The following is a 25,947-nucleotide window of genomic DNA, read 5'->3' on the forward strand; positions in this document are numbered from 1 at the left end:
TCTCCCCAACAAAGACCAGATGCTGACAGAGATGAAAAGAGCGCTGATCTGGTGCTCCACACTTCTCGCTGAAATAAAAGGCTGAAGTATTAGAACGAATAAAAACAAGAGTTATGAGGGGCCGCAAAATATGAATACGCTTCATTTTATACATTATCGTCGGCTCTGTAAAATCGCGGTTCCACGTACACAAACATACCTGGCTAGCGCTCATGCCCGCGCACGCTTGCGGGAATCTGTAGGCGCCAGGGGAGCCCCGGGCCCGCTCCAGTGTGTCTCTCTCGGTTTTGAAGCGGTCAGACCTCCCTCCAGCCCGTGCAGCGCGGGGACAGGGGACACGGGGCCGGGCCCCGCGGCAGCACTGACCGCACCGGCCCGCTCCCCGGCCCCGCTCCCCACGGCAACGCTCCGGAGCTCCCTGGCGCGCCGGGCAGCAGCCGACGCGGTGCAGCCGCTTTCTGCCGTTCCCGCGGACAAGGGGCAGCTCTCGTCACACACGCCCCGCAGCACAGACCCGCCATCGCCACACTCGGGAAGCGGCTCGCACTTTATTACCGCGAACACGCACCACGCGTCCGAGGGCAACCGCGCGGTCCCGCTCGGGCGGCGAGACCAGGTGACAGCGTCCCCCAGCCCAGCCCCGGGCCGCCGCTGCTCTGGCACGGCCCAGCCGCCGCCGGCCTCTCAGCGCCCGCTGCTTGTCCCGCCGGGCTGGCCCGGCCCAGCCCGCTGCACCGCGGGGCGCTCTCCCGGCGCCACCACAGCCCTTGTGCAGCGGCGCTGCGGCAGCAGCCGGACGCGCGGGGAGGTTTGAGCCCCGCCGGCTGCCGTACGCCGGGAGGTGCTTCCGCGCGCAGCGGCGGGACGGCCCCGGCCGCGCCATGGAGCCTCTACTGCCTGTCGCCCTCCTCCTCCTTCTCTTGCTGCTCGTCCCCTTGGCGCTGCTGGCGAGGAGGCCCCGCGGCCGGCGGACACCTCCTCTCAGGCTCCTGGTGGTGGCCGGCTCCGGTGAGTAGGGGTTGCCGCCGGCGGGAGCGGACGGCGCCGCAGAGCGCCAGCGGAGGGCTCCAGGAACTACGGGTCCCGGCATGCAGCGCGGAGCGAGGGCGCAGGCGGCGTTCGCCAGCGTGTCCTGGTGCATGCCGGGAGTTGTAGTCGCGTTGGCAGTTCGGCAGTAGCGGGTGAGGGGCGGCCCGGCAGTAGCGGGTGCCGGGGGCCGCAGCCCGGAGTCCGACAGCGCTGCTCCCGGGCCCCACCCGCGCGGGTCGCGCCCTCGGGGCCGCCGCCTGTCTTTGGGTGTTTTAGTTCTTAATTTGAGTAGTTGTTAACGTTCATCTTTATTTGGGGCATTTTCATCCGTATCTATGTCTGACAGTTCAATTTCTGAACCTTCAGGCGGCACACGCGTTTCGTTAACGAATGTGTTGACTAAAACTGATGCAGGACAGACCTGTGCAGCTGCTTGGTCTTCTGACAGAAAATTATGGATGGCGATTCAGGGCAAGGTTTTCCAAAGATTGGTACGCTCCCTACAAACGTGGCATTTTGTAAGACTTTTACCCAAACCACGTCTCTGTTGTTTACTCACGAGAGTCTCACGTGAGTCTGTCAGAGGCAGCTCTGTTGTCCACGTGTGTCACCCCACGCTAAGGGGACGCACACGTGTCTGCTACTCCTTGTGACCTCGCCAAAGTTGCAGGGCAATTAACGTCCCCCCAAAATGAGGCTACCTCAAAAATTTGTAGTTGCCAAATCCAGGCAAGCTTTGATTTCAGCACCCCTGTGGTTTTTGCATACCGACTAATTGAGTAATAATCTCAGGTCTTTCAGCAATCTGAGTTTGACTGGCAGTTTTACAATTTTTCAGGTTGTCTTTACTTCCAGCAGGACTGGAAACGTGCTTGTTTTCCTTCAGTCCTATGGAATCTAGTTTGTACATATTAAAAAAATACAGTTGCTATACATAAGCATTCCAAGTGAAATAATTCATAAGTCAGTTAGGGTTGATATCATGTTCAAGCTTATTCTTTGAGACTTCTTGGAAGTAGGAATCTCCTGCTCTTCTGTGACTACTCAGATGATTGCATTAAAATTTGTGAAAGCTTCAACAAACCATTGCTCATGAGGCAGTCCTTCCAAAAATGTTTGAAAAATCCTGCATGAAATTCTGTGGAAAGGCGTCAAACTCTCACGCCTGGTGCAGCAGCACAGCGCCTGCTGCTCGGCAGGTGTTTGCCAGCCAGGAGCGTCTGACTTGGGGAGCAAAGGTCTCTACAAGGGTAATGGCCCTGGGCAGCAGGGCGTAACAGAAATACTTTTGCTTTACTGTTTTGGTCTGCAGCTTCCAGTAGAGTGAAAAGTAACACATCCAGTAAACCTTTATGCACACACTTACAGGTACAGTTTGATGTTAAGCCGATCTAGCCCAACAGGTAAAAGGTGAGCCGGCTCTACCCACACGCACCATCTTCCCTCTCTCCTCATCCACTGTTACAGGTATTCCTGTGACTCCAATTCAGGAAACTCAGCTGACAAAAAAAATATTAACCCTGCTCCCAAAACCCATAAAAAGTACACTCTCCCTTTCTCTCCAGTTCAGTGCCAGATTAGCTCCCGGAACAAGGTGACCTTGCACTTAAGAGGTTGCAACACCCATTCAAGGGCAGCAGTTAACACACTTGGCTGGAGCTGCACTGTTGTTTCTGTAAGCACCTGGCCTTTATGCTGGCATAGCTGTGGAGTGGAGTTGATGCCAGCTCGATGCCCATGTCATGAGCTGGGCTGGCACAGCACAGAGCGCAGGGCAGGGTCAGAGCGCAGTGCGCTGCCACGGCACAGCTCCTGGCTGCATCCCGGCCAGCTGCATCGCACCCCGGTGTGGCTTTGGAGTATACACTACCATATAATGCTTTGCCCAGTTGTTTTTGCACCATGTACAGGACATCGAACACAAATGTCGTACTTCTGTGTGATCCTGGTTCAGTCCCATTTAACTGAAAAGCTTCCATCAATATAGCCTCAGTGGGAGCTGAATCATCTTCATGTCATTACTTAAACAGTCTTAACAATCCTTTAATTAAATCCTCTACCCTCAGAAGAGTGTCACTAATAATAGTAGTACTAGTAAAAGTGACTAATTCAGCTGAAGAAATTTAAAGTTAGAACATGTTTCATATAACCAACTGCAGTTTATTTTGTTTTTACAGGTGGGCACACAACAGAAATCCTGAGGTTACTTAGCTGTTTGTCAGAGTCATACTCTCCTAGACATTATATTCTTGCAGACTCAGATGAGATGAGTGAAGCTAAAATACGTTCTTTTGAACAAAAAAGGGCGGAAACATTCTCCAATTCCCAGGTAACTTGTTAAATGTGCTCTTGTAAGATAAAATTATCTTAACATGAACTCTAATTCAAGGCAATTTGGAAGTGATTCTTTAAAAAGATGTTTTTAAGATCAGTAAGTGCTTTTGATTTTCTAAGTATTGAGAATCACTTGCACTGAAGTTCAGCTAAAGGTGGCATTTTGCACATACTGGTTTTTACATTTTTAAAAGTGAACTAGATAAAAAACTATTGATTAATGCTGTACTAGAAAGATAATGAAAACGCAAAGTAGATATACCAAAAAACAGCAAATGCCATTCTTGCTAATAGTTTTCACTACCACCTTCCTTACTTTCTTTTAAAATGGCCTTTACCTCTTGTTAACACGTTAATCCATTTGAAGCAATGAGGGAACATAATTGTAGCGAGAGCAGCTCAAGCTTCTTGCTCAATAAAAGTATGCACAAAATAAATCTCTCTCAATTTTGTATACCAGCTAGCCATAGAAGTGTTATTTGTAGCTATAAAAATACTGGAGCAGAAGTATGGTAGGGGTTTTTTTTTTAATAAATGTATTTTTTCAGTCTGGTATTTCCCTCGGTGACATGTATATTTTTGAAAGAAATTATATATAAAAATGTTTTCTCTAAGAAAACCTTAATTGAAATAGTATTATTTTTCTGTGTTTCTAGACTGTGTTTTGATTTGATTTTAAAATCGAGCATTAGTTACACATGTTTAAAAAGTATGCAGTACCTCTTAATATCAGATAGTTTTCTGGTTGATGACCTGAGCAAATGCTGAACTCCTAAAAGTCATGGAAGAAAATCTTGTTTATATTTTTATCAAATTTTTGCTTCCTTTGAGCTAGTTTGCTGTATGATTAACAGACAGCAGCGTGACTCTGAGGTTACTTGAAGTGTGATCTCATGTCCGGTGAAATTAGTGGACAGTATATTTTTATTTAGAAATTTGAATCAGTACAATGGAAGTGAACGTTCAGACTGCAAAAAAAATAGGCTTTTTTGAGCAAGCAGTACAGCATGCAATTATTTACATGGTATTGATTTAATACGGTGCACTTCTGATATTTGTGTTGTCTTCAGCTGTGCCACGGGGACAAAAGATTGTAGGACTCGGTACCAATGATTTTCAGAATAAACTCTTTTAATGTAAAGCAGCTGCTGCTCAGGTCAGCAACAGGCTCACTCAGGAATGACATTTTTAAGTTTGTTTACCCCACTTTCACCTTGGAACATGAAGGTTCCTTGCCTACCACAAGCTGCTGAATCAAGTGGAGATGATTTAGTTTAAAATCAAGTGTGTCAGTCTCTTCTCTCATTATGCACCGATTCTGAAAGTTTACTGAGGTGTCTGAAGGTATTTCCTGTTCAGAGAAATCTTGTTTGGTAGTCATTTACACAGTCACACACACTTACCTGAAAATTGTCCAACCCTAAATTATTTAATTGCTTAAAAAAATACATATTTTGAGTATTAAAGGATTATGCATTTTCTATTAGTTCACTTAGTTTTGCATCCCTTTCGTACCATCTCCAGCTGCTAACAGATCATGTAGCTGTATTTTCCTCCAGCATCAAAAGCCAGAGGAAACTGCATTTTGGCTGCATCCGAGTTTGCTCTCTGGATAACACATGCTTATTTTCCTTTGGCCATTCTTTTTTCACTGAACAAAAATATTTAGAGTGAAAATGGAAGATACATTTTGGAAAGTAAAGGTCACACGCCTATAACATGTTTGCTAACTTTCAGAGCGTGCTTTCAAGTAGCGTGTGTTTTGGCAATGGGGATGCTGGAGATCATCAAGCATTTAAAAATCATGTGTTAGTAGCTTCTTGCAGCTTTGAATAAATGAAAGGGAAAAGTCTGAATGCTTCAACCTGTGGTCATTCCCTTCCTCATCTTGTCAAGGAAGTAAATTTTTCCAGAACTAAGGATTGGACAGGAGATAGATTACAATAATGACCTAACAGAAAAATCAGTGTACGCATTTAACAAATTCCATTGTAAAAAAAAAAAAAAAAAAAACACAACCCACAACTATAATCAATTTCTCTTTTTGATCTGTGGTCTAGCCCAGTTCTAAAACCTACAAGTATTCAGGGAGAAGAAAAGGAAGCCAGAATGAGCATCTTGCTCACGAGAAGCAAAATGCTGCACATCTACCCACTAAATGTCTCTTGAAAAAAAAAAATCCAAAATGCCTCCTATGAAAAGCCTCTGCTCCTGCTATCAGTTTCCACTTTGTTCTCTGTTGCCCCCAGCTGGTAACCACAACTGTTCTGTAATACATGGATGACCCAAGAGCTGTTGCTCTGGGAACCTTCTGCGCTCAGCATGGAGAACCTGCTGCAGCTCCTGCTGACCCACTCGAGCAGCAGAAACACAGCTTAGATTTGTTGACTGAAGAATATGACTTCCTCACCAGCTCTTATGTGCCCATTTGTCATGTCCAAGATGAGCAACCAGATTAACTAACATTTCTATAATGCTCGTCTGACATGTTCTTTTCCATTTTATGTTTCATGAGAGATACCATGCTAAGAAATCTTGTTCCTCAACAGGATATTAACTACGTAAACCCAGTTTCTTTGCAAGCACTGCAGTATATTCAGTAGAGCATACTATAATAATTCACAGCAGTGGCAATTTTCCATCTACTTTTCCTTGCATACTTGGAAAACAACAATATTGACCAGGTAAAGGAGTACATCACTCGTTTTGAAATTGGAATACCCAGTCAACCATTGTAGAATTACCCATTTGGAACATTTGTCTTCAAGTAACAAAGAAGTTTGACTCCACCAAAGATGTAAGGAAAAATAAATGCAAAAATATGACACCATAGAAGATACGAGAGCAATTTGTTTGTAGTATCAGACATACTAGGTAGTTTTCCAGCAAAAGATGCATTAGGTGCCTTTGTCTGGAACACTAACAGTACTACATCAGATGAGAGGCTGGGATTGCAGAAGCACCTGGCAGTGGCTTTTAAACAAACAAACAAAATCTGGTTTTCTTTCTCAGCTTAATATTTAAGGATTGATTGATATGTGGGCTAAAGTCCTAGCATATCACATTAAAAAATGACATGCAAAGTTTCAAGCATGTTTTTTTAAAAGCATAGATAAAAATCAGTTTGATCTTTGCTTGAATTCTGTGAGTAAGTTTCTACTTTGATACTACTGATTGGGGTCCCTGGCAAGTTTCACTGAAACCAGGTGGTTTTGTGATGGAGAAAAATCACATACTTTTTTTTGGCAAGTGTTGTTTAACACCGTTCTTCCAGTGAAGGGAGCATCCTGAATACTTCCACTGAAACCTGATCTGCCTAGAACTACCTTATCATAGACATATTTCTTGCAGGACCAAATACTACACAAGGGTCTAAACTCTAGTTATGGAATTTCTTTTTATCACCTGCTCTCTTCCAGGTCTAAACTCCACTTACAGAATCTCTTTTTACTACCTGATTTTTTCTAAAGCTTCAAGAAATAGAGAGGTAGTGATAATAAGAATCCTGTTGAATGGGGAGCAGGGGGCATGCATATTTTTCCATATTCTGTTGTCAGACTAATGCAATCAGGGTTTCAACACCTGCAAATAAAACAAAACGACCAGTTCGTAACATCAGTTAATGCCTGCCAGCATCACCATAATTAAAGAACCTTATCACAGAGAAACAGGATCATTTCAGTCAAGAAAATTAACTTGATATTCTGCATTTAGAAGCAGGCTGGGTTTTGGTTTTTGTTTGTTTGGGTTTTGTGTTTTGTTGTTTTGGTTTTTTTTTTTTTTTAATTCTTTCCACCTTATACATTAAAGCCCCAGTTATTGCTATTCAAGACTGATTTGTAGTTGGTATTTACTGTACAGCTATTGGCAACATAATCTTTCCTGGTCATAAATCACCAAGGCTAAGCTATGACAATTAGCAATGCTATATTTGAAGTAACTGGGCAATTTTCAGTATTTATGATAATATTTAGAGTCTTTCACTCCCAATATGATTTCTGTCAGAGTGACAGTGATCTGGTGTCCCATATGAAGCAAGACAGTGACCATCATCCAGATCTAAACATGTCAACATCAATGAACAGTGCGCTGCAGCCAATATCTTTAGTTTTCATTTAAGCAGCCAAAAAATTCATTGGCATTGGGACTGCCTTCTGATGTAGCAATATTTTTCTTAGGCGCAGTTCCTCTTCATCAAGGTAAAAGCCATCTGTGAAGAATGCAGGAAGCCTAAATACTGTTAACTGCTTTTAGTGTTCCAAGATAAGCAGAAAACACCTGAGTTTTATTAATTTGATACTTTTTACACACAGTAAATAATCTCTACTTTTTCCTAGGAAAACAACAAAGAAAACTAGTTCTGAAACTTGTTTTTTCTTTAATGATAAGATGTTCCTTCCTGTTTCGTTATGCAAATATTTTGAATATGCATCTTGCATATCTTTTGAATAATCATTGAGTTCTCATTTAAAGGGCAGTGATATGTGCTGTTATCTTTTTAATAGTACTCACTGGACTTTGAGAAAAGTTGTTACGTTTTCTGCAGTGAAAATCCACAAAATTTAAACAAGCGAGAGGCAGAAGAGAGTCACTGTTTGAGATTGTATCTGATCAGTCCTAGACTTGTGTCTCGGTGACCACGAGATGGGGCACTGCGTTAACATACTGCCAGTGAAGCTGCTCTAGCTCAATTGTTTATTAACTTAGGAATGTTTTAAAGTAACATTAGAAGAGATTAAAAAATACATAGTTCTAGTATTTCATTTCACTTTATTGCCAGGAGCGCTAAGCACAACACTGAATAAGGCATCTAAGAAAAGGTTTCAAACCCAAATATTTCCAAGCTAGATTTTAAAAAACTTGGCACAGACAGATCTAATAACTCTATAGAAAGAGCAACAACAGTCTTGGAAAAATAACAACTCAGCTTATCGTGCTCTCTTCCAGTTCACCCTTGATCGCATTCCCAGAAGCCGTGAGGTTAGACAATCGTGGAGCTCCTCGGTGGTAACGACCCTGTACTCCATGCTTTACTCCCTTCCTTTGACCTACAAACTGAAACCAGATTTGGTAGGTAAACTTTGAATTATTGAGAACTTGCTAATCTGCACGATAAAAGCATTTGGAATATCAAGAAATTGCAGACTGTATCTCATACATATGCTTAGATTTACAGTTCACAAGAAAAGTACTTTTGAATGTAAAATTAAAGCTGAAAAAGATGCAGCAGCAATACACCAAGAGAGAGAGAACAGGTTGTACTACTGGTGAATTAGAGTAGCAAATACCAGTTTTCCCTCTCAGAGTTTTCAGGTAACATCAGAGAGTGTCACTCCCTAGTTCATGCTGGCAGGGCTGGCACAAATGAGGTTGCCGGTTCTTGATAATATCTCTTCAGGATTGCAACAGCACAAACTGTGCCTGAAAACCTGGTTATCCTGTGGGCTGGTCTTGCTCCTGAAATGGTATGACCAGTCTGGAATGGGCAGGTTCAGACCAGCAGAAATGTATACAGATTCAGTTCTTGTGCTTACATGGGCTTTTCAGCTACATGCATATTTATTTAGTATTTGGTTGACTGACATTAATTACCTGATGACAAAAAAATATCACTGTTGAAGTGGCAACTCCTCATACTTCAGTAACTTTTTCAAGCTTTTCACAAAACTGCACTGTCATGCTAATTACAACATTTATTTAAAAATCCACACACTTAATCAAGCCGGAAGTATTCAGGGTTGTCATATTAGAGAAATAAAATAATTAGATCAATAAAATTTTGTGTTAATGCAAGACTCAAAAGATAGTACACTGGACTCCCAGCTTTGAGTCCTACAATTCTTTAAAAGAAATTTTGGTTCAAGCTGGCTTTTAGCTAGAGCTACTGTCACCTTAAGGAATCAGTTATCCAGACCTGAGGGTTGTTTGGTTGGTTGGTTTTTTTAAGTATTATTTTACCAGAATTTCAAATTAATATTTTATGGGTTTTTAAATATTTTAATGAAACCTGTAAAAACTTCTGCAGTTACAAGATATTTTTCATAATTTAGTAGCAGCATATATACACCCACTGAAGATGTAAGCAGCCTTTTTCTAGCTCTCACTGTGAACTCTACAGCTAATTCTAAAGAGGCTTGTAAATATTTGTGGTGGTTTGAATGTTTAGAGAAGCTGCTGTGAGTAATTTGATCTCATTGGCTTCAATAGTACTGGTCAGTTCCTATCAAATCAAAAGCTACTTACTTGCTGGAGTTTTCAGAACAGTTTAGTGTGCAGAACAACAGAAGCAGCTTTTTGTAGGTTTTTTTTAAGCCCATTCTGAAAACTAGCATTAGGAGGGAGTAGAAGATGGCATACAGTGACATTATTTGCAGGGGGAAATAATAGAGAGATGTTTACCTGAAGTGGACATCTTACAGCAAAGGTGAGTAACAAATATTTAGGAATCACTTTGCTACACCACTGGTTTTATTTAATAGATATACTTTTTTAAACCTATTATTGCAAAAGAAATTGACTGCAAAAATCTCTACTGCGTAGCTTATTACCAAAAGCATCAACAGGACATCACATAAGAAGAGCAGGAAGTTACTAATCTAATTCCATGGTTTCTCTGTTTACAGGAGACATTTAAAGTGGCAGTGGGATTTACATGTAGAATTATTAGAAATGGTGTTGGAGTTGATATGCTGTGATAAGCTGTCAAAAGCCTAATGCTTTTGAAAAACATTTGACCTTGTAAAATTAAGAATACATTTTAGCAAGGCCTTTAAGCCCTTTGTAGCGTTTAAGGGAACAACTGGCTCAAAATGCTATCTAAAAGTCCTTATCCATGAGTAGAGAAGGGCTGGAGGGGAGGGTGTTCCCAAATATTATTTTGCCAGGCACCATCATCAACCACCACAGCAGCTGGTATTGCTGCTGGTAGGAACATCTCTGGCCTCGTGCCAAATCTTATACCACTTGAAAGCTGCTTGCATACTACTGCTTCTACACACATCTTAGTTTAAGATTTCTGTAAAATATAATAAGTCAGAGAGCTGTAAATATTTCAAAACATTTTTCAAACAAGAGTGATTTGGGGGTTAAAATGCCTCACATTGCCAGTGAAAAGATTCTGTGTGGTATGTGGAATAACTGGCAATATTTAATTGCCTTTAGAAGAAAATATTTGTGGTAAATTGCAATTCCCCCTACTCCTGGCAAAATGTAATGCTTAGTAGTTTAAAGAACTAGAAAGGGTGAGACAAATGCTAGCATTTACAGGACTCATCTAGAACTTTGGCACGACAATCAACACCCGAGTTTAGAAACAAGCACTGTATTACATCATGCTGAGGGCTTCATATTTTTGAACAGTAGAGCTTGTGGTACTGTACATTTTCAGTCTAGGCAACTGTTTTTGTTTAACTGCAGGAGGGAGAGACAACTTTGAATTGCTTCTAAGTCATTTGTACATTTGAGTGACTCCCAAATCCTTACACTTCCTTTTAGGCTTGTCAGAAATGTGTGTGGCTTTGAAGGAATGGCTGAAGTCTTCTCCAGACACCCAAAAGCTAGAGAAAAGCAGAAATTTTGTACTTTCCAAGGAATGTAGCGCAAGAATACTGTAAAGGGAGCCTGAACCATTAGGCTCACAAAGGCAAGATTTGGAGCAGATAGGCTTAGGCTGGCATAACTAGCATATCTGTGGAGCCAAAATAGCTCTAAAGGGGAAAGAGCAACCCTGGCTGCACAGGAGTTACTTTATATGTGCTTATTTACATGAGCACTGTGTCTCCTTTGTATCTCACACTGATCTTCTGGCAAAGCTTCTTAGTTTACTTTGCATGAGAAAGCAGTTCCATCTAACTCTTCTTCAACGTAGTGAGTTTAGAAAGAACTGAACAGCTTCCAAGAGACCTTTGCTGTCTTGCAGGACTTGACCTACACTTGAAATGGGCCTCCAGAGAGCCTAAGAAATGTAAAAGTTAGCTTAGTTGTTCAGTTTGAGATCATCTCCAAGAGGCCCATTTCTGACTTATGAACATCTGTGCTCTGCACAGTTAAGTCCCTTTAGAGGTATTAAACCAAGTAACAAAATTAAGATGTCAGAAGTGATGATCAGCTTCTGCTCCTATAGCAAAGAATTACAGAACTATAGGTATCAGAGTGTTTTGCAGGCTGGCCATACTATGCTGGACAGTTTTTACAACATGTCAACCTTAGACAGGCTTCCTATGTAGAGGCCTAAAATTCCAGGAAAGCAAGGCTTGTGCCAGCACACTCTGCCTACACCTTCCTTCCCCCAGAAAAGCTTTTAAAACCATTCATCAGCTGCAGCCAGATTTAATAGGCAGTCATAGACTCAAAGACTGCCAATTCCTACCACAAAAACAAGCAACTGGTCAGAGAAGAGGGACTTTTATTGCCTTCATTGAGAGAAAGGCTGAGAAGAAATGTAAAACCAGAATAAGATGTTAGAAGATCTACCATCTAGGGAAAGATGCAAATCCTACTTGGACAGTAACAGAAAACTAGACAAGCTGCACAGAGATTTTTCCCAAAGACAGAAAAGTTACAGAATCTTACATAGATTATTTGATGTCCAAAAAGGAATAAACTAATGTTACAGCCTTCCTATAATATGCTTGAGTCAGTAAGTTCAGAGGAAACCAGTCTTTGGTTCTCTTGCTGCTAACAGAACTATTGTCCTTGTTGTCTCTGAACCGATTCGCCAACCCTGAAACGAGGTCTCTGGGTGATCCAGCCCTTTGGCTGGGTCGTTATTATTCCAGTCATTCTGGCATACCTGAAATTCAAACTGAAAACTAAGGACATGTGTCCACCACACAGCAGAAAGCTGTACAGAAATTGCATCCAGTCCTTGTTTTCAGCCATAGATGCACTATGTAATTGGGTCAGTGATTTACTCTCCTTTAACGTAATTAAATTTCACCTAGAATTGCACAGAAATGCTGTGAGAAAAGCTCCGTTCGTTAGTGGATTGTGCATCCTGAACTCTTAGGGCCAGACTTTTTTTGCTTTTCTGGGGACACTTCTCAGCAGTTCCTACTGCCTCAGTGTTCTACAGAGTCTGAGACAAACAGATATTTTCAGATCACTGCTGTTTGGAAAAAGCCTGGGTTAAATCAGGCAAAGAAGGCCATCTTTCCACATTAAGGCCTCCTACCCATGGGAAGTCTGTAGTAAGAAGTTTACATTTGCACAGCAAGTACAACAAGCTCTCCTGTCTCCCTCCCACCAGCTGTCAGCTGAATGGGTGGTTTCCTTTTTAAACTTATTTCTAGAAGCCCAAAAGCTGCACAGCTGATTTTGCTTCTAGCAGTCTACCAGTTCTTTTATGACTGCACATCCCATCACACAGGCCTGGTCCCCTGACTGGCTAAATTCACTACAATGAGCTTCTGGAGTTGTTACAGAAGTGTTCACACAGTAAGCTATATGAAAGGAGATCATTATTTCATTTATCTAAGATTTTCCATTCTTCGTGCCCTGCTCAAAATGTCTTAAGTTCACAGCACTTTAATAAATTACTATGATGAATAATAAGTTATTGTCCTTTATGTCACAGTTCCTATTAGAACTTTGTGGAAAACTACAAAATCTGAGTGGTGGCATTTTTCCTCTATTTACTTCATAACAAGTGAACTTTGTATAATACAGTATTAAGTCTCTCTGGTGCATTCTTTTGTACACTGAATCTTTCCCCACTATTTATAATTCTTTTGGACCAGATTGATTTTACAGTATGTCTGATCTACTATTCTTCTGGGATCAAAACAGGCAAGAGTACAAACACCAGATTAAGACTGTCAGCAATACAAATTGTATAGTCTAAAAAGAAAACAAGTTAAGCCATCCAAATGTGTTTAACCTCTCGGTGTTAATGAAGACGAGTCTTATTCACCCCTCCTCTACCTTGTGTGCTGTGTACAGCTACCCTGCAGCCACAATGGGTAATTACCCTTTGCTGAGCACAGATAAATGTCTAAAGCTATTCAGATCAGTTAGTTTACTGCCAGGTTGTAGCTCTTTCTGTGACTTCCTGATAGACATGGCTATAGACACTACATTTCAGAGGGAGGGTAGAAATAGCAATAAATATGAACTGAGATCTTAGATTTAAGCAGAGTTTAAACTAAAGATGGATCAGTCTTAACTCCTCAGCTATCGGGTTCATTATGAACCTAATGAACACCCTGGTCACACTTCCATATATGATATAAAGCACGGTTTCAAGTAAACAGTGTCACTAAATCTGACCGCTGAACCAGGCCACTGGTACACAGATACGGATTGTAATACCTCTACGTTTTGCATTGTGAAGACATTTCAGGCAGGTATTTGATGCAGATTGTTGCTATACCAACTGCAGTGATTAGGCAGTAACCTCAAATATGTTTATATATACAAAATATCAGTTTTAGCTAACCTAAAATACTGCTTTCATGTTCTAGTTAAATGAATGCTTGACTAATGAAAGACACGTTGAGATTTGCAATTTCTCATTTCCTTTTGAGTAGAAGCAGGCTACTATAATAAGCAGTACTTTTTGATATCAGGAGATAAGCCCTTATTTTTAAATAGACTCTAGAAGGTTAGATGGTATTTCTCATGGTACTCTGACCAAGAGACTTTAGTCAGGTTCAGACTCAAACAAGGTGGCCCTTAAAACAATAACAACTTGCTGAAAGACAACTAGTACCTAGTGTTTATAGCTACAAATGTAGTTCGTTAACCACCATTTCATTTACTTGGCAAAAGCTTTTTACTGGATTGTTTCATGACCAGCTTTTTCACCCACATGGAGTCAAATTTCCTCTGCTTCCTACTAACTTAGCAGCAGCAATAAACCACAGACCCACCCCATGGAAATATAGGTAGGGAGTTTATTCTCCAGCCTGCATCTGCCTTGGTAGTATTGTTCTTTTTTAACCAACCTTCTATCCATCTCTGACAGTTTCTCACAAGATTCACTGGTGCCACTATCTCTTGACACAAACTTCTAGTGGAGATCATGATGTTTGGTTGGTCCCACTGGTCTGGGTGTTAATTTTTTTTATGACCAACACTAACATTCCAACAGACTTGAGCATTTAGTACCACTTTCTCACCTGTCATTTATTATTATTTTCAATTAATCGGTTCTATGTTTCTCATTTTACATGTCCCATTCTGCTTCCACATACCTGCAGAAGCATCATGCATCTAGACAGAAACTACCACTCCAAAGGCCTTTTAATCCCAATGACAGACCTGCCACATTTCACCTGAAATATAGGTGCAGTAAAGCAGGGTGCCTAAGGTTAGCTTCATTTAAAAAAAAAAAAAAAAAAAAAAAAAAAAAAAAGAGTCAAACTTGCATGTTTCTTTATGCATCAAAATCTAGATTCTCAAACCTTCCTCACTAAGTTGTTGCCTAACTTTTGAGGCTCTTAATGACTCAGTCATCTTTCTTTTTATGAGCTAAGCCCCTAGGCATACCCAGAAACAGACCCAAACTATTTGCATCTTTACAGTGTCAAATAGCCACATGCAGAGCCCAACTCCTGAGCTCTGCTGAGATCCAGAAACTAGGGCTTCCCTCACTACTTTGTGTGTGGATGCTGATCCAAATCACATCTGCTGGGCCTCTTCCTTTGTCTCTTGCCGCTGAGGGCACTTGGCTGGTAACTCTGGGTCAGGCCACTAAGTGCTTAGAAGGCAGAAGTGACAATGCCTTGTGCTGTTTAAACTAAATCCTGTTGTTAAATCAAGTTCCTGGTGCTTTTGTGGAACCTCTCCTTTTCTCCCGTAGAAAAATCCACTAGGCAGAATTTTTGTCTCCCTCTCTCCAAGCTTTTATAAAGTGAGAGCTGGGGAAATGATTGAGTTGGTGATGCTTCCCAATATATTTCATTCTATGCTGAAGATACTCAGGAAAAAAAAAAAAGTAGTGCACACTAGAAACCCAACTGCACAGTGTACTAATTTAAGTCCTTGCTCTTCCACTTCTCTCTTCCCATTCTGGCATTCACAGATCTTATTTCTCCTAGTTAGGTAATCTGCCTGTAGGACCACACATGTCTCTGCTTGTTTTGAAGAGCACCTCACCTACTGTGTGTATTGTATGAAAATAACAAGAACCAAACCAACAAGATGCACAGAAGTGGACTAGAAGGGTTTTGAGGGCAATGCCACAAGCTATAGGCACTGACCAGCCTGAGCACAAGCTGTTGCTATTGAACACTGTAACTACCTTTTTGCACCCGGATGATTCAAGTGATTTAGACGGTAGAAGATTAAAGTATACCCATGTATAATTCAATTCTACTTTAATTACCCAATTTACATCAGACTACACATCTAGATTTTTTGTCCTAGTCTGCATGCAGGTAAGTTCAAACAAAAAACAGGGTGTGGAGTTTTAGCTGGTTTTATTTTCAGGTTGTGGAGAAAAGTGAACTGGATAAGATCTTCACTATTCAAAAAGAATAAGCCAGTAGGTAGTGACCTTTATATTGTTTAAACAGAACCTGAAATTCTTCTTTCTCTCCACCAATAGCAGTAATAAACTTTTTTTTAACCTTAAAAAAAATATTAAAAATTCTAAGCTAGTTTTCCTTGAGGTTCAAAACCTGAATTTTCAGACATGTTAAAGAGCTAGACTGGCAAAAGCTTTAACGAGGACACTCCCTCCCACATACTTAAGTATTTATCTTCTCAATTCTCAGATTTCTCTTGTTTTTCTTATTAGCAAATATATTTATATTCCCTAGAAGAGATCTTATTTCTATGGTAACTGCATTACCTCCACGTAGACAAAGTAAGTTTCTCTTGAAACCTTTTAGAGTTACTCATTTGTGAAAGCAGTATCAATTTTTCTGTTTGCCGTCCAGGCTTAAATTGCAATCAAAGTTACAAACAGAAATTGATTCATAATGGATATGACCTTCTATGTGTGAATATATTTTAAAATAGTTATATTCAAAAGAAAATAGCACATACATTTTATCTTATTCTCAGAGTATGCTACTGAATCAGAACGCATACTAATAAAAAACAATATGCTCCATACCCGGAGATCTTCACTGAGAAGGATATACAGGAATCTTGATGCATCCTCTGTGAGGAGTAAATGATTGTTTTCCTGGTGTTAAAGTAAAAAATACTGGTATGAGAGAAAGAAAGCACTGTACACCAAATCCCATGGTGAGTTCACAGCAGAGCTGTGGGTACAACCCCAGTTTCTTGACTCTCCAGGCTTGCAGCTTGGCCATGAGCTCATAAGGTAAATATATTTACAATTAAAATGGGTGATATTGGTTCACCAGTGCTTTAGTTTAATTTTACAATTAGAGCATCTCCAATATTAAGAGATCTGGTCCCACAAGTGCAGGGGCTGTTCAGGAGACGCTGAGCAGGGACCTGAGCTGGGTCCCAGGGCAGCAAGCGGGAACAGCTGAGACCCAGACTCCAGGTTACAGCTGCCCCTGTGGGCAGCACTCAGTGCTTCTGTAGGTGAAGGAGAAAAACGGTCACCTTGCAGGGCACTGATGTGAAGTTTTCAAAACAGTAAGATAATACTAAAAGCAAGCAAGTGCTGATGAGCTCATTAGATGCTGTAATTTATGTAGCAGAATACAAATGAATTCATTGCAGATTTTCTCTTCTTGGGCCACAGAAGCAAACAACCTCCCCTCAGCAAAACAAGAACCACACAAACAAAACCATTCGTTATTACACCCTGAAATCATACGAGGTAATAAAATACTGCAATGTCAAACCCCCTAGCTCCTACCTGATGAGTGCAAGAGTCCAGAACTAGCCCTGACATTAAAATGAGCAAGTTGTTATGGTTTTTCTTTTACTTTTCCTTTCAGTGTCCAAGGACTTCTACTCAGCTTTCACTAAATGTGACTGTTCAGTTTCCCTGATACTCAATTAATTCTCTGCTCCATTTCCCTTGTTTCTGAAAGATCCTCCAGGTTATTCTATGGTCAGATTTGTGGTTTCATGAGGGAGGCTTTCTTTGTGTCAAGACAGAGTCTTCTGCCCCTGTTAGTTTTCTGTATCTATGTGTCATTGACTTGTGTTTATTGTTGCTTCTGGTACCTTTGCGAAAGATTTATTATTTTTGTCTGCTATTGTTTCTAGAATTTCTTAAAAGGTGATTTTTGTAAGGTTTCCATGTATTGTAACTTGCTATAGTTTTTTGTTGTTATGTAAGTCTAGCTACCAACAGCACAACATTTGGGTGTCTTTCATCAACTGAAAACATGCAATAAAAATATATAATGCCCAGATTACAGTCCCTTTAACTGCTGTCTCTAACTGGTGCATTTCCTTGCTGACCTTTGGAAACTCATTCCAAAGCCAGAATTCACTTCACCTAGCAAGGTGAAAACTTGTCAAACTTGGTCCAAATGGAGGAACTTTCTGCTGAAAATATTTTTGGCTGAGAAGTTTTGTCAGGTTGGTAGATGGTCCAAGTTGCTCGTCAAAGGTGATTGAGATCAGTTTATGTTCCTCCTTTTTCTTGATAGAGGAATTAAGGAATTTGGGTTTTTGTTTGTGGGGGTTTGGGCTTGTTTTTAAATAAAGCCTTATTTGCAAGCAGGAAAGCTTTTTTCCTAAATCTATTCTCTGAGAGTATGGTAGTATAGTCATGTTATAAAACTCCTTTTTCTTCTGTGCTAACTTCTTTTAAACTGTAATTCAAACTGGTTTTCTACTTCCTCTCTTCCATGCTTACTTTTTTTTTACCTCTTTCACTTGTCTTCCTTAAAACATCAGGAACAACTATTCTAGTTTCCCTGCCTTTTCTGACACACCATGAAGATATTTTCTGGGTTTTTGTATCTTAACACACTGAACAGTTATTTTTTGTTTGCATGTGTTAAATAGCCATTGAAATGAAGTGTTTTTCAACAAAAGCCAAGTTTTACCAGTCCAGCAAAAACACAAACAAAATTATTTTTAAAATTACTGCTTTTAGCCCACGCTTGTTCTGGAGAAGCAGAAAATACCTATTTTTTTCCCTACATTGTTAAAAGTATGTCTGTTTACTTCCACAGATAAACAAAGGTCATGCAGTTAACCCCAGCTTAGGTCAGTTTTGTATCACTCCACTAACCTTTGCCTCTTCTAATAGTTCTCTATCACCACCATCCATTCCCTTATTCTTACCTCCAGTTGTTCAGCACTGTGGGAAAGGGACCAGGACTGAGGAGACCACAGCAATGTCCTAAACACACTCTTGGGAGGTAGCTGGTGAGCAGCACAGTTGACCATCCACCCATGCTCCTCACCCCACAGCAGCAACCAGCACCCCCACACCACAAACCTGCCCAGCCCCAGGAAGCCGGGTGGTTTTTCTGCCCTTGTCCAGGTGGCAAAGGCCAATCTCTGTGGAAGTCGTTAAGGAGAACAGCTGGTGTCGACGGTTTCTTATGCAAAGCAAATCTCACCTTAGTTTTCCACTTTCTACTAAGTTTAGGGGGATTTACATTGTCCTCTCTTCGTTGTAATTTTGGAACATAAGAAATATTCTTGTGCTCATTAAAGATATACAGCAAATGTATGTTTACATATTTATAAGAAAAACTGCAAGTTTTCTGCTTTACTCATTTCTGTTTTAACCAGTGGCCTGACATTTAATCCCAGTGAAGCTCTGAACTATGTTTTCAGTGTTTTAGCTGGTAAATGTCATTCTGCTACAGTGCTGCATTCACCGCTCCAAAGCAGCTTTTATCAGCCGTGGCGCCGTGTGCCAGTGTTCCCAGTGTGCCAGACTGCTGGCTTAGCTTGTTTTCTTTCAGCAGCCGTAGAAAATATCTGAAACAGAAAGGCAAGAACTATTGCATTTTATATGAAAGTGATTAAAATGAAATTGCATTTATAGAGAGAGTTGCTAAGTATAAATGTTGCATTCTGATCCTTTATTTTTACACCTCCATTAATATACAGATTGATTCGTTTATTGTACTGTTTAAAAGTCTGGTTACATTTCATTGGTAAAGGATTTTAGCATGCTGGATTTGGTTTATAAGGCCTAGCTGTGAAGCCAGGCAGCCAGTGAGGTAATTTAACACTTAGCTGGACATTTGTTTGCATTAGAGGTGAATGTAAATGGTGTAACGAGACCTGAAGCACCAGCTTCTGGAACCACCCCTGACAGCTTGTTGGCAGCAAAGTTGGATAGTTCAGTGACCAAGAAAGTCCTTGGGCATTTGCAGCTCAGGAGTTCACAAAGGTGACACAAAAATTGTCTTTGGCCCCTTCTTTCCCCCTTTCTGCTGCCTCACCAAGGAAGGCTGAACCAAATAAACTAGAGATCTTCAGAGACATATCTCATGCAGCACAAATATGTTACAGGCAGCCTTGTAGCTAAAGTAAATAGATATTGGGAAACACTTAACCCTGAATAGCCAGCTGACCTTGTAGCGGCCCCGGTCCTTTCTTGCCCAATAGATGCCTGCTTCTCCACAGCTTACTAATGATTGCACTGGATTCCCCGAGAGATACTTGTATTCTGCTGGAGGGGAGAAACAAAAGCCTTGGTCTTTTCAAGGTAGAAGACATCAATCATTCTCCAAAATTTACTTCTGGCCAGTGTTTTGAAATTCACTAGTAGGACAGCTCATCTTCTCTCACATATTTAAGGAAGGGTGTAGATGATTCACTTCCTTTCCACCATCAACAAGTTCATATACTGGCAGGAGCAGAACAGCAGCATTTCAAGCTTGGAGATTCCACAACAGTTCCTCTTCTTTAGAATGTGCATATTGGTTTTGTCAGAAGTTTCCCCTGTATCCCTCGGTGAGCGTATGATGTTGGATTCCAAGCAGCAGGACCACTGGTCTCCCTTCCTGCTGACGGTGTGAAAGGGAGTAAGTAGGACTGGTCAGACCAGATTTTTGGAGGGGAATTGCCACTCCAACATGTGAACGACTGCACCAGTTCTGGGTACGACATGTCTCTAGACACGCACTGAAGGTTAACCCAAGGTTAATTTTTAATGATCAGAAAGGTTGATTAATAGTTGTGACTTACAGATCATGACCCCAAATTCAGATAGGGATCTATTTGTCTGTTGGCTTCAGCAGGTTTATACCAAAGTCTCCTTCATGAGACAGTTGCTAAACCTGAGCATTTCAGAATAGAAACACCTATAGTCAGAGTATTTTAGGGGCATTTTGCATACAGAGATCCTGTAGAGCCACATGTGCTTTGTCTGGTTTGAATGGGTATGTGTGGAAGGAGAAGGAGCAGAAGATGTAGGAGTTATGATCGGGTCATGTATTTTTAGAGATGCCTAGTCCATAATTTTCCTGATATTTTTTCCCACATGGAAGTACTTTTCCATGGATCAAAGGGCGTCTGAGAAGGAGCTTACAAATTATAAACAGTCAGTAGAAGCTATAAATTGAGCATATCATATCAAAACCTGGATATTGAAAAGGGGGTTTTTTATTATTTTAATTTTGATTTTTGCTTTTCTCTTTTGCACCTCAATAAAGTAATAACAGCAAGTCAGTGTGGCCTTTTGAGCTACATATAGATTCACAAATATATCCGTTTAGTATTATTTCTTTACATGATCTTTTGTGCCTACAATTAGTTTGGAATTCATTCTAGCATTTACCTTTGTGTGTGCATCTAGGCACAAGAATACCAAAAAGAGTGGAGCTACTAGCCAAGTTTAATAAAGGGGGGGAAGTAGGATGAAGTGTATGGCATGGTGGCTTGGTAAAGACCATTATTGTAATAATTCAGCTTTTTATAAAACCTGTTCTACAAGTCTCAGCTTCTGGGCTGAGGAGGATGTTAGGATTTCTACCAGATCAAAGTCATTTTTGCAACTGGTATTTTTTAGTATTAGACTCTGGAAAGTAAGGGACCGATCTGAAACTCTCTCCTTGCTTTAGACAACTGGGTTGATCTTTCACAGCAGATGGAGGCTAAAAGAGCGCGGAGCCAGGAGGAGCCCAGAAGGATGGGAGGTGGAAGGGCGCCCCGGAATAGGGGTGCAGAGGGAGATGGGTACCAGAGATCACAAAGAGAACCAGGGAAGAGAAGATGGGTGGGAGATGTCTCCGAGGGCTGGGCAAAGTGCAGGGAAACACTGAAATGGAAGACACCGAGGACAGAACAGGGGAGAGGGCTGTACAGCAACAGGGAAAGGGCTTGGGGAGCAACGAAGATGCGATGATATTTGTACTCCAGGTAGCTCTACGAAAGGCAAGTGTAGTTGCTGTTAAGTGGTGGTGCACGTTTTTATCTGTTCACTTAAAGGTGAATTTTGAATCTGAAATCAGTACTCAGGCTGAATATTCAACTTACAAAAAAAAAAAAGTATTAAATAAGTTTTTGGGACTGTTTTGGTGCTTCTCATGCACTTCTCTGAAATGGCCCAGATTGTGCAGCAGGGACGCTGGTGGCTTTTGCCTGCAAACACAGGAGAACACTTGTTTCTTGTGCCTATGTTTACATTACAGTAACAAATGTTATTACAAATAGACATACCTAAACATGCCTTAATTTAGATATCAAAAAGCAAACATAAAACCCATTCAGTTCAAATGCGGCTTCTCAATGCCTGTATAAAACCTCTATGCCCTCTGCAGTTGGTGCATCTGTTGCCATGTAGCAGCACAATCAACATCATTGCAAATTAATCAAACTTGTCAAGAAATAGGGCAAAATGCATGGTTTAGTTCACACGTGTGGAAAAGTTTCTTTGAAATGCTACAAGGCAGCATGTGGGGTTGGTTTGTGTCCTTGCTTGCCAAGACAAATGTATAAAAAATGTATCTTCATTCTCAGCAGATTGTAGAGTAGGTTTTAAAGTCCCAGCATGGATTTACCTGACATCAGTTTCAGCAGGTGGTTTGAAACTGTAGTATATTACTCTGATTTCAAAAATCGAGTATGCCAAGTTGATGTGTTCAGCTTCTTTGCTTCTTAGCTATTTATTTGCTAATATAAAAGAATTACACTGCTGCGATTTTCTTGTCCAAATATTTGTGGCTGTCAATACCCTAAAATCTCACCATTAAAACAGTATACAGCATGTTGCTTGTAAGGGACTTTCAGAAAATGTCAGCAAGTCTTGATTACGTAAATAGTTCAAATAAGATCAGAATAATTTTGCACACAATATTACATTCTCTTGATTCTCACAAGAAAACACTGCATTACGGTCACCACATCCCCAAGCTAGATTTTTGAGGCCATCTTAAAGGCAAAGGAAAGTAGAGAGGAGAGAATCTGGAATTCAGCAGCACCAAAGCTGCTGCTGATCTTAGCTGAAGCAAAGTGCTGTGAGCCAGTTTATCGGTGGGATCTTGCCACAAAGCAGGGAGGGAAGCATTCAGGAATGATTGCTACACCCCTGAAATAGAAACTCTGGTATTCTTTTTTCCACCACCAATGCAATATCTTTCACAAGCTGGTGAACTTGGAACAAAAAAAAATGTGAGTTTATAGGATATAGGGCCATGATTTTATAAAAGAACTCTTTATTTCCATGTAAACCCTAGCTGTGCAGAAAAGTGCTGATTACATGGTAGTAGTTAAATTTAGTAAGAAATTCCTTGCCTGAAATCAATTTTGATACCCACGTAGAGTGCCTAATATACCCTAGTTTAAACCTCTTAAGCAATCTGTTTTTCAGTTTACCAATGTCTAAAATTGAAAGACCACTTTATGTTACTGTTTTCATTTGTAAGTGAATTTAAGATCCACTGCTACAAGGACATGACATGTATTTACCAAAACACCTTCTTTTTGTATACTTGTTTCTGTGTACTAGTGTTTATTAAAAGAAAAAAGGAAAAAAAAAAAAAGAAAAAAAACAGTCATGCATGTCAGCTGGTAAATTCTGATGAAGGTCCTAATTCATCAGCACATTTTTGCTGAACTCTTAAGTGCTTTGCTGACTTAAGCCAAAGCTCAAGAGGTTTATACAAGAGGTTCATAACCGTATCCCAGGTTTAGTAATCCTAATTAAACTTCTTTCACCAGATTATGCCCTAATCTGTGCACAAATCTCATGATCGATACAACACAAAGCTGTCACTGAGGTTGGAAGCTGTTTTAGTTACCCATGAGTCAAGGAATTCTGCATCCTTCATAGAAATTAACTGCCATCTCAGAGGTCTTCTCCTCCTCCTTGACATGTAAAGAAAGATGATCTTTTTTGGCAGCTACTTTGAAATTATGTATTTTGTTTGCTGCATTCCTCCCCCTTTGTTTTTCGTATTCAGTTGCCTCTTCTGTTTTTTAAAATATCTTTGGAAGTAATTTTTCTGTAAATGTAATGTTATGTGAATATATACACTTTTAATTATTTACCGTATGAAAAAACTCATGTTTTACTTTTGTAAAATGTTTCATCTCTTTTAGATATTGTGCAATGGACCAGGAACATGTGTTCCTGTCTGTATATCTGCTCTTCTTCTTGGGCTTCTAGGAATAAAGAGAGCAATCATTGTGTATGTAGAGAGCATCTGCCGCGTGGAAACCTTATCCCTGTCTGGAAAGATTCTTTACTACTTTTCAGATTATTTCATCGTTCAGTGGCCTGGTCTAAAGGAAAAATATCCCAAGTCAGTATATCTTGGTCGAATCGTGTAACAACAGAAGACAAGCTTTACCTAAAATGAACTCTGCAAGCTCCTCACTGAAGAAATGCATTCATGTAGCAATTTATTTCCAAGGATTCCTGTCAAGAAATTAGGCTGGTACTGGAAAAGGAGACAATAATAAAGATAGCTCTATATTTAAGTACGTTTTTGTGTACTTGTGTTTATTGCCATCACGTAAATCTGTTCACCAATACCCTGTAATGGCCTTAAGTCTATGCTGTCTCTGTTTTCATCTAGCTTTCCTGCTATGTGAATGGCAATTTTTGTCTACAAATAAATATGGGAATTTGAATGAATGTAACATTTCCTGTAAGGAAACTTTGTGTAGTTTTCTAAATTGTAAGAAACAAAGTCTTGTTCTAGCACAACAGACTTTATTTCCTGTATGCTAGCAGTGAGGTCCCTTGTGAATCCTTAGAGTATAAAGGAAACTGTTATATTAAGTTGGCTTCATGACAGTTTGTACTCTACAGTCTTCCAAAACCCCCAAAGCATTTAACCAGTATCATTTTTCCTCTGGGCTTGTCAAAGCTGTCCTTATAATCTGTAGTGCACCTTTTGAAAATTGTTGCTCACTTCTTAAGATAAATAAAAAGGTGACAAGTGTCATGCTACAGGCACAGTACTTACAGATTTAAGATGTACTTTCTTCAAAGCTTATGTGCAAAAATCCTTAGCAGGTTTTCATCGTGGAGAACAAACTGTCACTTGGGAAAATTGAACTGGTTCAGGCTCTAAAATATAAAAAAGAAAAAAAAAAAGTGTTACTATCGCTAATAGGGGAAGGAACAGAATTTCCCTCTCTTTTCCTGATACAGTGAATTTGACTTTCAGTATATGCTGTTTTCTCATTTTAAGCACCTTACTTTCAGCAGTACAATATACACTTAAGATTTTATCATGGAAAATGGTATTCTGTACAGTGGAACAACTTTTAAAAGATATTTTGTTGGAGCTAAGTGTGTGAGAGTCTACTTTAGCATTTCACATTCATCTGGCAAAATGTAATTCTACACGCTGTTCCACCTAATAAAGCAACATAAACACATCTGTCATCTGTACACACACAGAGCTGTGTGTCTGGCTACAGAAACATCTACAAAGAAGAAAGCTCAAAGAGAAGCAGAAGCGCTCCGCAGAGCTGGGCTCGGTGGTGCCAACAGCAGCTCCTTGCGCTGCCACAGGAGGAGACTCGCTCCGAAGCCTCGTCCTCGGCGTCGCGTGTCAAAACGTTGCAGCAATTATCGTGGTAGGGAATGGGGGGTGGAACTTAGCTGAACAGAAATGGTGATTCCCGCTGTTAGGAAACAAGGGTGTAGAGGAATAGTCTGCTTTATGCAGAAAATCTTTAGAAATCATCAGAAAACATTATGCAGAAAATTACTGTCATGACATTGCGAGGGCCTGTGGGGAAGCCAGACGTTATAACCTGTCCAACAGGCTTAATAATCCTCAGTGTAAGTAGAGTCGCTTGATGTGGTCACATGTAAGTTCAGAACAGAGAGTTTTTGTGGTTTTTAACCTAGATTATGTCTGACATTAGAGCAGTTAACAGGTTAAGACTACGTGGGAAGGACTCTCTCTGCAGTACACAGTCAGGTCCTTGAAAATGACCTGGCTGAAGTAAATCTGATGTATGCAAGGGCTTTATTTCCCTAAACTGGAGTGAGGATTGTCTTATCAGGACTTTCTGCACAGTTGCAGATAGTTTGGTCAATTGGAGATAACACTAGACTTTATTATGGCTAATGGCAGTTTATTTTAGATTATTTAGATTATTTCGATTCTTGCTGTGAATCTTGCTTTCTGTTTTGCCAGGGAACTGGAGCAGAGGGAAGTGAGGACTGAGGCAGCCTCTTCCTCTGCCCCGGGTAAGGGGCAGCAGCGCAGGATCAACGCCCCCAGGCTTAGCGAAGCATGAGAAGAGGAAGGCGATGAATGCTCCCATTCA

General features: G+C 40.6%; 1 protein-coding gene across 1 annotated transcript; it reads left to right on the forward strand.

Moving 5' to 3' along the window:
* The first annotated feature begins 832 nt into the window (after nt 1-832).
* ALG14 (ALG14 UDP-N-acetylglucosaminyltransferase subunit) lies at nt 833-24,263 on the forward strand. The gene is made up of 4 exons (XM_065656863.1): nt 833-1,008; nt 3,207-3,358; nt 8,311-8,433; nt 23,755-24,263. Exons 1-4 carry the CDS (start codon nt 882-884, stop codon nt 23,983-23,985), a joined length of 633 nt encoding a protein of 210 aa, XP_065512935.1. The 5' UTR covers nt 833-881; the 3' UTR covers nt 23,986-24,263.
* Nucleotides 24,264-25,947: the final 1,684 nt, after the last annotated feature.

The sequence above is a fragment of the Caloenas nicobarica genome, chromosome Z (assembly GCF_036013445.1).
Source record: "Caloenas nicobarica isolate bCalNic1 chromosome Z, bCalNic1.hap1, whole genome shotgun sequence".
In the NCBI taxonomy this organism is placed as follows: Eukaryota; Metazoa; Chordata; class Aves; order Columbiformes; family Columbidae; genus Caloenas; species Caloenas nicobarica.

Bases quoted from the DNA above. Each gene is read 5' to 3' on its own strand.
- ALG14 (XM_065656863.1), top strand. From the start codon at position 882: ATGGAGCCTCTACTGCCTGTCGCCCTCCTCCTCCTTCTCTTGCTGCTC. The intron at 1,009-3,206 runs GTGAGTAGGGGT...TTGTTTTTACAG, and splicing joins CCTGGTGGTGGCCGGCTCCG to GTGGGCACACAACAGAAATC. The intron at 3,359-8,310 runs GTAACTTGTTAA...GCTCTCTTCCAG, and splicing joins AAACATTCTCCAATTCCCAG to TTCACCCTTGATCGCATTCC.